This window comes from Populus alba, chromosome 2 (assembly GCF_005239225.2).
Source record: "Populus alba chromosome 2, ASM523922v2, whole genome shotgun sequence".
NCBI lineage: Eukaryota > Viridiplantae > Streptophyta > Magnoliopsida > Malpighiales > Salicaceae > Populus > Populus alba.
Genome location: NC_133285.1, coordinates 17,346,138 through 17,359,798, shown reverse-complemented (window position 1 = coordinate 17,359,798; position 13,661 = coordinate 17,346,138). Strand labels below are relative to the sequence as shown.

Genomic DNA, 13,661 nt, shown 5'->3' with positions numbered 1-13,661 from the left:
TTCACCAATTAAGTCCCTAACAAAATTAATTTGACCCATTTAAAATATTATGAAGTCCTTGCACTTAATTAAATCCTTGAATTTGATTCAAATTAAATCTTAAACATAATTAAACTTTAATTTGGCCCATAATTAAATCAAATTTGCCTATTAAAAATTTAATTATATCATTGGACTTAATTTTTATACAAGTTCGTCCAATAATCATTTAATTTGATCTTAAATCTGCATTTTATCTTAGTCTTCGATACAAATAGGGTACAATTAAGCTTTTAATTTCATTTAAAATTATAGCTTGATTTTTCTATATATTTGAAATCCTCCCAACTTATTTTTGCTAAAATACCAGTATTATTATTATTATTATTATTATTATTTTATTTTTTTAAATAAAAAAATATATAAATTTTAAAGAATAACTGAAAAATGAGTTATGACATCCATAATTAAAAATAGCGGTAGGTTTCCAACGCGGAGTGTACTGTGCTAGAGCAGATATTACTCCTCTCTCGGATACTGCAACCAGCAGTGAAGGAAGCTCATTACTGCACTCTGATTTCAGCTTAAGACTATAAGAGAGGGCCTTAGCCATAACCTGACCTGCTTGGAGTTCTAAACCGAAACAAGAATCTGAACCACCGACATTGGTCCGAACAAAGAAAAGTTCCATAAAGCTAAAAAGAAAAAGAAAAAAGGAAAAGTTTAATTAGTTCTAGTGACTTTACAGACTTAAAGTCGACGAGGGAGTTGTCCACTGTTACAAGATTTCTTCTTCTTCTTCTTCCATTCCAGTTGTCATTACTTGCGTACTTTTATTCTTCGGAGAGAGCTAGTAGTTCTGTTGAGTCTGAGAGATGGTGGATGAGTGTTACAACAAGAGCATGTGGTCTTTCACCCTAGTGGTCCTGTTGTTAGTGTCAGGCACTATTGGGGAAGACCCTTATAGGTTCTACACATGGAATGTTACTTATGGTGATATCTACCCTCTTGGAGTGAAGCAACAGGTGAGGTGACAAGGCCCCCAGCCCCCCCTTTTTGTTTTTTTGTTTTTTCTAATTTTCTAAGATGTTGATTATATTGAGTTTTGTATATAATTAATGGCAGGGGATATTGATAAATGGGAAGTTTCCAGGCCCGCAGATTGAGTCAGTGACAAATGATAACTTCATTATCAGCGTGTTCAATAGCTTGGATGAACCTTTCCTCCTCTCTTGGTTAGTTTCCCTTTATAATCTTAACAAACTTCTTGACTATCTATAAATATGTGCATGTAGAAAATCTAGACTTTCAATGTCCTGATGAACGAAGTTCAAAAGAAAAGGGGGAAATGACTTCAATTTTTCGGTAATTTTCTACTATTGGAATGCCACTTTTTCTTGTTCAATTTTCAACCACGAATGATCAAGCCGTTTACCTGTTATTCAATTCAGATGGTCCACTAAATGCCCTCCCTGTAAGGCTACGGGTTAGACACGCGTACAGACAAGCGCACACACAGTGCCACTAACTTATAGGCACGTTAGGCATTGGTTGGGAACAATCTACTGTAGATAAGGGCTTGCGGCTGTTTTGGGTTCCTGTGTTCAAACTGTAAGACTGGACTCAGGTTTCTCTGGCAAGCACTCTGCCTGTTATCGCTGGTAGCAGGAAAAACCCACTGCTAGTGGTATAGGACATCCATAACTTGGTCCACAAAGAACGTAGATCATAGATATCTAGAAAAAAAAGGTTCTTTATGATTGGGTTGCTGAATTGGTTTTTTTTATGAAACTTGTATCTAATAAGTAATGGTATGCCCGGATCTGATTCATGCACAAGTCCACAAAGAAGAAAGATCATAGATATCCAGAAAAAAAAAAGGTTCTTTATGATTGGATTGCTGAATTGGTATTTTTATGAAACTTGTATGTAATAAGTGAATGGTATGCCCGGATCTGATTCATGCACAAGAATGGGTTCAGCGAGAGCTCTCAACTTGTTATGAGTTGATGCAGGCTGCTCAGATCTAGATCAATATACAATATGGACTTTGCGTCATATCTGGATATCTCAGAATGGATATAGGAAATTTTATTAATTTATGTCCTTTCTGGGATATGGTCTGAAATATGTACATATACTTGCCATTAGGCAAGTGGGAGGAGGAACTGCATACAACAAGGATTTGACACTCTAATTTCATCTCAATTAATAGGATACAATGATCATGCATTTTCATGAGTGCATGTGTGGAAGATAGAAAGTGCTTAGGATGATATTTTGTTACTAATCAGAAGTCTTCTTATTCGTGTTTAGGAATGGTGTGCAGCAGAGAAGGAATTCATGGCAAGATGGAGTCTATGGTACCAACTGCCCCATCCCACCTGGGAAGAACTTCACCTATGAGCTCCAGGTTAAGGACCAGATTGGTAGCTACTTTTATTTCCCTTCCCTTGGCATGCACAAGGCTGCCGGAGGCTTTGGAGGCTTCAAAATCGCAAGCCGTTCTGTCATTCCTGTACCATTCCCTCCTCCTGCCGGCGATTTCACAATCCTGGCTGGTGATTGGTTCAAGAAGAATCATACAGTAAGCACCATGCTTGAAGCAAATTCTAACTACCCAATAATACACATATGCGCTCATCAATGGGCTAATGTTCGACCTTGCAGGATTTAAAAGCAATTTTAGATGGTGGCAGTGATCTTCCCTTTCCAGATGGGCTTCTCATCAATGGTCGTGGATCAAATGGCTACACATTTACCGTTGATCAAGGTAATCGATTATTATCAGCAGCCACTCCTGTCTGAATTTAAACATTAAGAGAGTTCTCAAATTGGGATTATTTTGTGTTGCATGTTGGCCAGGCAAGACTTACAGGTTACGAATATCAAATGTGGGGCTCACCACTTCTATCAATTTCAGAATTCAGGGGCATAAAATGTTGCTGGTGGAGGTCGAAGGAACTCACTCACTGCAAAACACTTATGATTCCCTTGATATCCATTTGGGGCAATCCTGTTCTGTTTTGGTTACAGCTGATCAAGCAGAACAAGATTACTTCATCGTTGTCTCAACACGCTTCACCTCTCAAGTGCTCACTACGACCTCCATTCTTCATTACAGTAATTCAGCAGGAAGTGTTTCAGATTCTCCGACCAGTGGACCAACTATGCAGCTTGACTGGTCTGTTGAACAAGCTCGATCCTTGAGGTATTTCCAAATTCCTGTTGTTGAGGTCCTCAAAGTTGTCATAACCATAGCATTCATGTTGATCCTTGAGGTATAGTGGTTGTTACAACATATATGGTATCCATAGTTGTTACAATGAGTAATGGTAAGAAAGGTGTAATCTCTTTTTGTTTGCTTAAGGAGATTGTCTTTTTCATACTACAGGAGTTTCTCTTATTGATTTTTGTGTCCCCTCATATATATCAGGCGAAATCTAACTGCAAGTGGCCCAAGACCTAACCCTCAAGGTTCTTACCACTATGGATTGATCAACACAACTCATACAGTTAGACTTCAGAACTCTGCTCCAATTATTAATGGCAAGCAGAGGTATGCTGTCAATAGTGTGTCCTTCATCCCTGCTGATACTCCACTTAAACTTGCGGACCACTTCAATATCCCTGGAGTTTTCTCCCTAGGAAGCATCTCGGACAACCCCACTGGTGGTGGTGCTTACCTCCAGACTTCTGTCATGGCTGCTGATTTCAGAGGTTATGCTGAGATTGTTTTTGAGAATCCAGAAGATAATGTGCAGTCTTGGCACATTGATGGCCACAACTTCTTTGTTGTCGGGTAAGGTCATCATAACTTAATTGCATCGTGTAATGTTTTCTGCTGGATTCCTCAGTATGGATACTTTTTCTGGTGAGCAGGATGGATGGAGGGCAGTGGTCACCTGCTAGCAGATTAACTTACAATCTGAGAGACACAATTTCTCGTTGCACTGTTCAGGTACAATACAGAATTGTTACTAATATCAGTAAACTTGTGGAACATAAGATTTTTTTCCCCTTTATTCTCTTGTTAAACTGGATCAGTGGCATTAGAAGAGGTATGATGACGTCTTCTATTGCTATAGTAATATTACAACTTTTCAGAAAGCTGGAAATTTCTTATTTAATTTTTCTTCTCACCTTCGGTATGTCAATTTCCTGAAGCATGTCATATTCTGTGATTGGACAAAATTCCTTTTGTGTATCATGTTTCAATACGCAAAGTTTGTACTTAACATGGTTAACAGCCCTGAATTTAAATTACTCAGCGCAATCTGCACAAGGGCACATGATCTCAAAATGGCAACCAGCACTTATATAGCTGTACTGCTTCTGAAACCTCTCCTTTTCCTTCCTTTGATGAATCACACGAGGCTTCTTTTCCCACTTGTTCATTACTTTCTGAGCAATCTTCCGACTTTCAGATTGCATGTTAGTTATGAAAATTCAAAATTCCTTGATCCCTTCACCATGCTTTAGTCTGTCAGCACTGAGATGGGCTCTCCTTATTTATGAAATCCTCGTCCTAAAAGGAAGATGCATTTACACGACATTTTACAATATTTGATGAAATACAGGTCTATCCGGAGTCATGGACTGCAGTTTACATGCCCTTAGACAATGTGGGAATGTGGAACGTAAGGTCTGAGAACTGGGCACGCCAGTACTTAGGACAACAATTCTATCTTCGAGTCTACTCCCCAGCAAATTCCTGGAGAGATGAATATCCAATCCCCACAAATGCTCTTCTCTGTGGTCGAGCAGCAGGACGTCTAACTCGCCCTGTATAGAGCACCATGCTCAGCAGATTTCTTGAAGGCGTGACATGGTCACCTGTAATCTAGTGGAGTAGATTTCGACGGGATATACAGAAGGCTTGACTCTATCGAGCCAATTTTACACAACGTTATTGTTTTTGTTGTCATTTGTTCCTAACTTAATTTCCTTGGATTCATTTACTATTAGAACCTGTGATTGATTCAATAGATATGTGAATTGAGTATAATATTTCCTTTTCCTTCATCAGCATCCCTCACTGCGTAGAAAACCTGAGTGGTTCTAGTTAACTACAAGTTGAGTGGATCATAACTCTGCTTTTGGACTTTCAAACACCCTGTCTGGTAATAAATAAGATATCTTGACAATCTTGCCGACAGTTAACTACATCTGCATCAATGCATTTATAGTTCAGACATTAACTTCCTTCCCAGAAGATGACCATTGACCAGTTATATCCACTTCACTTGCCCTCTGCGAGCATATACGCTGTCCTTGTTTTTTGGTTTCGACCTTTCTATCGTTCCATCCCTATCATCTTCCCTGATGGGTTGACTGTTAATTCAGAAAACCTGATTGTATTAATATGCGAAAGCTCGGATTGATCCTTCTCCCTGGTTTTTGCCTATTTATTCAATATCTCATTTTCTTTTCCCATTTTAAACCCGGATTAAATTTACATTTTCACTAATACTGCAAAATTTAGGCCGGAGGTTTACATTACAACTTTCTACAGTTTATCCCTTTACTTCATTGATTTTATTTACAAGCTTTCTATAAATTCCAGTTGATTTACTTTCTTATTACCTTTTTTTCTTTTTTACCTGAAAAAACTTAGAACAATAATCCCTTCTTAGGGAATAATATGTCAAACACTCACACTGATTTAATTTATGTATGAGGCAGGACGTTACCTATCTTTACATGCATGTTTCTAATTATAATTCTTGGAAGGAGAAGAAGAAGAATATATGACATAATTGATCTAGAAAATTATTTAACTGATTAACAAGCTTTTATCTCAAATGATGGCCTCTGAAATAGGTTTCATGGTGTTTCTCATAGCTGTATAAATGTTCATGATTCAGTTTTTTCTTTACATCCTCTCTATAAAAACACACATCATAACCTCTAATGCTTTTATTTTCCTACACTAATGATAACTTAAGCATTAAAGGTCATCTAAACTTAACAAGGGACTTGTTTAATTTGGCAGTCCAACAATCTCAATCTTCCAATCCATTCACCGAGTGTGGTTATGATTTGAAAAAAATTGTTTTATAAAAAAATATTTTTTGTTGAGATTGATTTGGTATTTATATATGTTTGGTTAAAACTGTGGTTGAACAAAAAGTAGTTTAATATATTTGGTTAAAAAAAATGCTTTTCAAATTAAGGTTATAAAATAATTAAATATACATATATTAATATTGATGGTTTTTAATTTAAATATTGTATATTTAACTACAGCTATTACATCATTAAATAAATAATACTTATATCAAATATTTATTATTGTTCCATTAAATTATTTACAATTTCATCACGTACGAAATCCATCCGACAAGGACTACAGTTTCCTTGGTTTCTTAAGAGCACAACAACATCAGGTAAAATATCATCAGGAATAAAATTGGGATTGCAATCAAATTCTAAAAATGCTACGTCATCAAGCGATCTCCTTCTAATTTTTCGAATAAAACACAATTAAAAATAAAAATAAAAATTTAATTTTTTGTAATTGAGTCGAACCTGTTTCAATGCATTTAGTTTAGCTTTAGAATTTAATTATAGTGTTTGATTTAAATTCAATTCATAAATAAGTTGAATTAAGATGTTTTAAAAATATAAAATTCAATTCATTTATTTTTTATATTACCTTTATTACTTTTATTTTATTTTTTTTCAAAGGTATTGAAAAAAAAAGGCTAGATAGATTTTTTTTTTTTAAAAAAATTTTAAATATTTCTTTTTATTTTTATGATATTTCTAGAGATTAAATTTATTTATTTTATTAAAATCTTTTAAATTAAACTTTATTTCAAAGGGTAGAAAACATGTCGTGTAACCTTTTTTTTTTGTCAGTTTGTGCTAAAAGGTAGAAAACACTTCCTTCTTTGAGACAAAGGGTAACTACCAAAGGGTAGAAAAACAACCATATGTTTTGATGTCCGAACTTCACCATAAAATAATAAACAACAGGTTTGCGGAAAGCAGCTCTCAGCTACTTTCCGCAAACCTGCGGTTGATTCTAAATTTTGTGTGGGTCCCGTGTCAATAGTGAAGTGCGTTTTATCCTAACCAAACATTCAGTTTGCGCGATTTGCTTTAAAAGCAAAAGCTACCGCATAAATAAACGATCTCTTAGAAAAACCTTAATTGTTTTTATGAACCTCATCAGTGATGCATATATGAAGATATTTGAATAAAATCTACTTTAATTTCCTTTCTTCTAACATATCTTTCAGTTCTTTCCATACTTAACAATCCAAAAAATTCTAAGCATGGGAGGTATAAAGTAGTAATATTATTCAAGAGTTCACAATGGAATTTTCAACATGCTTCCATTGATCCTTAGGATGTTGTTTTATAATAACCTTATAAATCCATCTAAGAAAAAATAAAACTATCAAAAGTTATTTAAGGACAAAATTTATTTTCTTGAATGTATCAATTTACAAGGCATGATTCTAGGTTTGGTTGTTGCTGCAAATCACTTCTAGATTTCTTGTGAATTTGAAATTGATTCTTGCTTTGTGTCATCTTCCTTAATATGCCTCTGCAAAATTAAACTTCCATCGGCAAGACCAATTTTGGCTCATAAAGACTCTGTACGTTCCCGAGATAATGGCTTTGTTAGTAATCAACTAGTTTATCTTGAGTGTGTACATGGCTTACTTTAAGAGTTTCTTTTTGAACTTGATCACACACAAAGTGAAGATCAATTTGTATATGCTACATTCTTTAGGGGTGAAACGGATTAAAGCTGAGATGGGTCGTGCCAAGATTATCATATAGAAGAAAAGGAGGCACTTTTAATAGAAATCCAAGTTTATGAAGAAGTGCAAGTAGCCATATGGTTTCTGATGCACCACTTGCAAGAGCGCGATATTCTGTTTTCGTAATGGATCGAGCAACAACTCTTTGTTTTTTTGAATTCCATGAGATGGGATTGCAGCCTAGAAATGCAATGTAAGCCGATGTAAAGGTTATGCCATCAATGTTGCCAGCCTAGTTAGCATCTGATGTGGACCGAAGAGACAATCAAGCACGTTAAACTTTCTTACGTAACAGTTGGAGTTTCTTTTCATTTCAGTAATTAGCTTTTACTTTCTCTAATAATTCAGGACGTTTCTTTCCGTTATTTTAGCTTTTATTCCTCATTAATTCTGGACTGTTTCCCGACTTAATGAGGCTGTTTTAGAACTCTAGGAATTCTGTTTCCTCTATTTATTTGGTTGTAAGCTCTTGGTGAAGGGCAGAGAATAATAAACAAAAAAAAAACCAAAACTCCTTTGAGTAGTTAACTCAAATATCTTTCTTTCTTTGTTTTTCTGCGGAATTACAGATTGAAAAAACCTTGTGTGTTAGAACGCGTGTAAGTTCCGTTATTGTCTGCATCAGGTTGGTATCAGAGCTCGGCTAGTTATCGTCGTTATGCCACCAAGAAGACGTGCGAACCTACCGAACCTTCGTGAACAACCGTTGGATGAAGTCTACGAACGTGATGAGATTGCACGACTACAACAACAAGTCGAGACGTTAACGCAGCAGCTAGCAGCGTCAATGGCTCAACATCAGAATCCAAATCCACGAGACGTGGAAGAGGAGCCTGAAGAGGATGAAAATCCATTCGCCCATCAGCCAGTACAAAGGAGGCCAGCGCATGATGAATCAAGGCGCTGGGAGACAGGCCTCAAGGTTGACATACCAGAGTTCCATGGTGGCTTGCAAGCGGATGAGTACCTCGACTGGATCAATACAGTAGATGAAGTTTTAGAATTTAAACAAGTTCCAGAAGACAGGCGAGTAGCACTGGTTGCAACAAGGCTTAGAGGTCGGGTTGGGGCTTGGTGGCAACAAGTAAAGAAGACAAAGGACTCTACAAGGAAAATGAAAAGATTACGAGTTGGGACAAGATGAAGAAAAATATGCGTTCTGCGTTTCTACCATACAACTATACACGGACACTCTATCAACGGTTGCAAAATCTAAGACAAGGAAACCGTTTCAGTTGATGACTATACTACTGAGTTTTATCAGTTAGTATCACGAGATGCGATCGCAGAAGATGAGGAGTCACGGGTGGCGCGGTATATTGGTGGATTGCGGATTCAATTCCAAGATATCCTGAGTATGTTTGATGTATTGGGTGTGTCGGATGCCCACCAGAGAGCAGTGCAGTTAGAGAAACAACTAGTGCGCAGAAATACAGGGGGTCTGAACTTTGGAGGTTCTAGTGCAAATACAAGCAATAACAGCGGACGAACAGGGAGTATGAATTTCGGGGGAACCGGTGCAGGTAGCGCAAACAGCAGTAGCACACGAACAGCCGTTCCACCATCTCCTATTACCAAGCCTCCTATGCCTACACACATAACAACACCTAACACAGGTTTTCGTTGTTTTAATTGTGGGGAACCAGGACACAAGTTCGCTGAGTGTAAGAAAGGACAGCGGAGGGGTTTGTTTTCAGATGTTGAGGAGATTAACAGGGAACAGGAAGGCGATGTTGAGGCAGAACCAATTTATGACGAGGAAGAGCGTTTAGAGGGGGATGCTGGACCAATGTTAATGATCCGGCGCAGCTGTTTGGCACCACGCGTGGTAGAGGATGATTGGTTGCGCACTAATGTATTCCAATCCACTTGTACAATTAGTGGAAAAATATGTCGGTTCATTATTGATTCAGGTAGCTGTGAAAATATAGTGTCCGATGAGGTGGTCCGTAAACTACACATGGCAACAGAATCACATCCTCGACCGTATAAATTAACATGGCTGGATAAGAAGAATGATGTTACGGTATCAAGACGCAGCTTGGTGTCTTTTTCAATCGGCACCACATACAAGGATCAGATTTGGTGTGATGTGGTCTCCATGGACGCCTGTCATTTATTATTGGGCAGACCGTGGTTATATGATCGACATGTGTTGTATGATGGGTTCTTGAATACGTGCACCTTCATCTTCAATTCAATCAAGGTTGTGTTGTTACCAAAGAAGGAAGTTACAGACGGCACTTCAACAGGAGAAAACAACAATTTATTGACAATGGCTATTTTTGAAGCAGAAGTCAAAGAGTCGGGAGTTGTTTACGTGCTGATCGGAAAAATGGAGGCTGAGAATGGCATTATTCCAAGCAGTGTGGAGCCGTTATTACAGGAGTTTGAAGATCTATTTCCAACAGAGCTTCCTGAAACCTTACCTCCATTAAGAGACATTCAACATCAAATTAATTTGGTCCCGGGTGCCAACTTGCCTAACAGGCCACATTATCGGATGAGTCCGAAGGAACATGAAGAGTTGCGGCGCCAAGTAGAGGAATTGCTAACAAAGGGGCATATTCGGGAGAGTTTTAGCCCATGTGCGGTGCCTGCCCTTCTAACCCCAAAAAAAGATGGCACGTGGAGAATGTGTGTCGACAGCAGAGCAATTAATAAAATTACGGTACGTTACAGGTTTCCAATTCCGCGGTTAGATGATTTGCTGGATCAATTGAGTGGAGCCACAATATTCACGAAGCTAGACTTGAAGAGCGGATATCACCAGATTCGTATCCGACCGGGAGATGAATGGAAGACGGCCTTCAAAACTCGGGAAGGACTCTTTGAATGGATGGTCATGCCGTTCGGACTGTCTAATGCCCCAAGCACGTTCATGCGAGTGATGAATCAAGCCTTGCGGCCTTACATTGGTAAGAGCGTGGTGGTTTATTTTGATGACATTCTAATTTATAGTGTTGATCCTAGGATGCACCTACAACATCTTCGGGAAGTTTTGACCGTGTTACGTAAAGAACAATTCTTCGCAGCAAAAAGGAAGTGTGTGTTCTTAAGTGACCAGGTCTTATTTTTGGGATACATTGTGTCTTCTAAGGGGCTTTCGGTAGACGAGTCAAAAATTGAAGCAATCAAACAGTGGCCACAGCCTCAAACCATGATTGACGTTCGAAGCTTCCACGGGCTGGCATCATTCTACCGCCGCTTCATTCCCCACTTCAGCGGCATCATGGCCCCAGTGACTGATTGCATGAAGAACAACAGTAAGTTCGTGTGGACACATGAGGCCGAAACAGCCTTCCAAGAAATCAAAAGGAGATTAACCACCGCCCCAGTACTTGTTCTCCCAGACTTTTCAAACCCATTTGAGCTACACTGTGACGCCTCAAAGCTAGGAATCGGGGTAGCCTTCTTCAGTGAGAAGCTTTCAGGAGCAAAATTACGGTATAGCACCTATGATACTGAATTTTTATGCAGTGGTTCAAGCAGTGAGGCATTGGCGACATTATCTGTTTCTTCAAGAGTTCGTCCTATTTACTGACCACGATGCCCTCAAACATATGGGGAGTCAAGACAAGATATCATCCCGGCATGCATCTTGGGCTACGTATTTACAACAATTTACATTTGTCATCAAGCACAAGGCTGGTACACTGAACCGGGTGGCTGATGCCCTCAGTCGCTGAAAGACTATGCTGGTTGATATGCGAATTACAGTAATGGGTTTCGACTCTTTTCAAAATTTGTATGCATCTGACCCTTTTTTTGCTGCTGTACTAGAGAACATTCAGAACAACCAACAGAGTGACTTTGTCCTCCATGAAGGATTCGTCTTCAAAGGCACCCAGCTATGTATACTTGAGTGTAGTCTCCGAACCAAGATCATTCAAGAACTACACAGAGAAGGACATGTAGGAAGAGACCGAACTTATTTACTAGTGGCTGCGTCATATTTCTGGCCATCCATGCGGAAGGAGATTGGTCGTCTTGTGGAACGTTGTAGGATCTGTCACGTGGCCAAGGGAGGAGCCACCAATGCTGGTTTATACATGCCACTTCCTGTTCCAGTACGACCATGGACCGACATCAACATGGATTTTGTTCTAGGCCTCCCACGTACACAACGCGGATTCGACTCCATTTTCGTGGTAGTCGACAGGTTTTCAAAAATGGTTCACTTTATACCATGCAAGAAAACAACAGATGCTGTTAATGTGGCTGAGTTATTCTTTCGCGAAGTTTATCGATTGCATGGGCTGCCAGAGTCAATTGTGTCAGATAGGGACACTCGTTTCCTGAGCCATTTCTGGCGGAGTCTTTGGAGAATGGTTAATACTCGCCTGAACTTCAGTAGTGCTTATCATCCTTAGTCCGATGGACAAACCAAGGTGGTGAACCGGTCGTTGGGTAATCTCCTTTGTAGTTTGGTGGGTGACCAGTTAAAATCTTGGGACAAGAAACTTGGCCAAGTAGAGTTTGCTCATAACCACGCAGTCAATCGTAGCACCAAGCTCAGCCCCTTCAAAATCGTGTACGGCTTTCTCCCACGATGTCCACTTGACTTGGCTAACCTCCCAAACAACACAAAAGTTCATCACAAGGCAGAGGATTTTGTCACCCAGCTGCAGGACATTCACAACCTCACCCGAGAGAACTTACTGGAATCTACTGCCAAATTTAAACACGATGCGGACCGCAAACGGCGTCTTGTCAATTTTGAGGTGGGGGACCTTGTTTGGGCTGTGCTAACGAAGGATCGCTTTCCTATAGGCGAGTATAACAAACTATCCGCACGCAAGATTGGTCCAGTAGAGATTATTGAGAAAATTAATTCAAATGCCTACCGCCTCAAGCTGCCAAGTCATCTTCGAACAGCAGATGTATTTAATGTCAAACACTTGTTTCCTTTCCACGGGGATTTGTCATCAGAGGAGGAAGATCTCCCGAATTCGTGGTCAAATTCTTCTCAGCTTGGGGAGGATGATGTGGACCGAAGAGACAATCAAGCACGTTAAACTTTCTTACGTAACAGTTGGAGTTTCTTTTCATTTCAATAATTAGCTTTTACTTTCTCTAATAATTCAGGACGTTTCTTTCCGTTATTTTAGCTTTTATTCCTCATTAATTCTGGACTGTTTCCCGACTTAGTGAGGCTGTTTTAGAACTCTAGGAATTTTGTTTCCTCTATTTATTTGGTTGTAAGCTCTTGGTGAAGGGCAGAGAATAATAAACAAAAAAAAAAAAAACCAAAACTCCTTTGAGTAGTTAACTCAAATATCTTTCTTTCTTTGTTTTTCTGCGGAATTACAGATTGAAAAAACCTTGTGTGTTAGAACGCGTGTAAGTTCTGTTATTGTCTGCATCAGCATCACTATAGGTTGTTAAACAAGGTGCGGCAGCCTTCTTTTAGTGAATATTGTGGAATATTGTTTTCTTACGATATTGAAGAAGACTCCTAGTAGTAGTCCAATGGGTGATTGTTGGCCTGTGCATAAATTGAGAAAGCTTATTCATTGCAAAAGAAATGTTGGACGGGTTAAGGAAAGATATTGTAAACTGCCAATGATGCGCCTATACTCTGTACAGTCCACTGATATTGTTCCATCCAGCAAATGAAGAGATTAAGTTGTAGACAGGGGTGTTGAGACATCCTTTGCACCAACCATGTTTTTACTCTCTAAGATATCATGAACATACTTATGTTGAGAGAGAAATGAATGACTTTGACTCCTAAGAAGTAGTGAAATGGGCCCATATCTTTCAAAGAAAAATGAGCACCAAATGTGTTAACAACACGAGCCACAAACTGATTGTCACTCCCTCTAATGACCAAATCATCAATATAAACAAGGAAATAACAAATAATAGAGTTATTGTGATAAACAAATAGCAAGGAATCAG

General features: G+C 38.8%; 2 protein-coding genes across 3 annotated transcripts; both read left to right on the top strand.

The window, feature by feature from the left end:
- The first annotated feature begins 552 nt into the window (after nt 1–552).
- Nucleotides 553–5,004, top strand: LOC118032020 (L-ascorbate oxidase homolog). Of its 2 annotated transcripts, none has more exons than XM_035036578.2 (8): nt 553–1,004; nt 1,105–1,214; nt 2,296–2,566; nt 2,650–2,752; nt 2,845–3,190; nt 3,416–3,781; nt 3,862–3,940; nt 4,560–5,004. In XM_035036578.2, the coding sequence occupies exons 1-8, from the start codon at nt 855–857 to the stop codon at nt 4,770–4,772; spliced, it is 1,638 nt and encodes a 545-aa protein (XP_034892469.1). In that variant the 5' UTR covers nt 553–854; the 3' UTR covers nt 4,773–5,004. The 2 variants fall into 2 exon arrangements, with proteins under 2 accessions (XP_034892469.1, XP_073263533.1); XM_073407432.1 differs by having other exon boundaries at nt 987–1,004; nt 1,105–1,344.
- A 3,411-nt stretch (nt 5,005–8,415) lies between these two features.
- Nucleotides 8,416–11,301, top strand: LOC118032011 (uncharacterized). Its single transcript, XM_035036570.1, has 2 exons — nt 8,416–8,841; nt 9,022–11,301. Exons 1-2 carry the CDS (start codon nt 8,416–8,418, stop codon nt 11,299–11,301), a joined length of 2,706 nt encoding a protein of 901 aa, XP_034892461.1.
- Nucleotides 11,302–13,661: the final 2,360 nt, after the last annotated feature.

Bases quoted from the DNA above. Each gene is read 5' to 3' on its own strand.
- LOC118032020 (XM_035036578.2), top strand. From the start codon at position 855: ATGGTGGATGAGTGTTACAACAAGAGCATGTGGTCTTTCACCCTAGTG. The intron at 3,191-3,415 runs GTATTTCCAAAT...CATATATATCAG, and splicing joins GAACAAGCTCGATCCTTGAG to GCGAAATCTAACTGCAAGTG. The intron at 3,782-3,861 runs GTAAGGTCATCA...TCTGGTGAGCAG, and splicing joins CACAACTTCTTTGTTGTCGG to GATGGATGGAGGGCAGTGGT.
- LOC118032011 (XM_035036570.1), top strand. From the start codon at position 8,416: ATGCCACCAAGAAGACGTGCGAACCTACCGAACCTTCGTGAACAACCG. The intron at 8,842-9,021 runs GTAAAGAAGACA...GAGTTTTATCAG, and splicing joins TTGGGGCTTGGTGGCAACAA to TTAGTATCACGAGATGCGAT.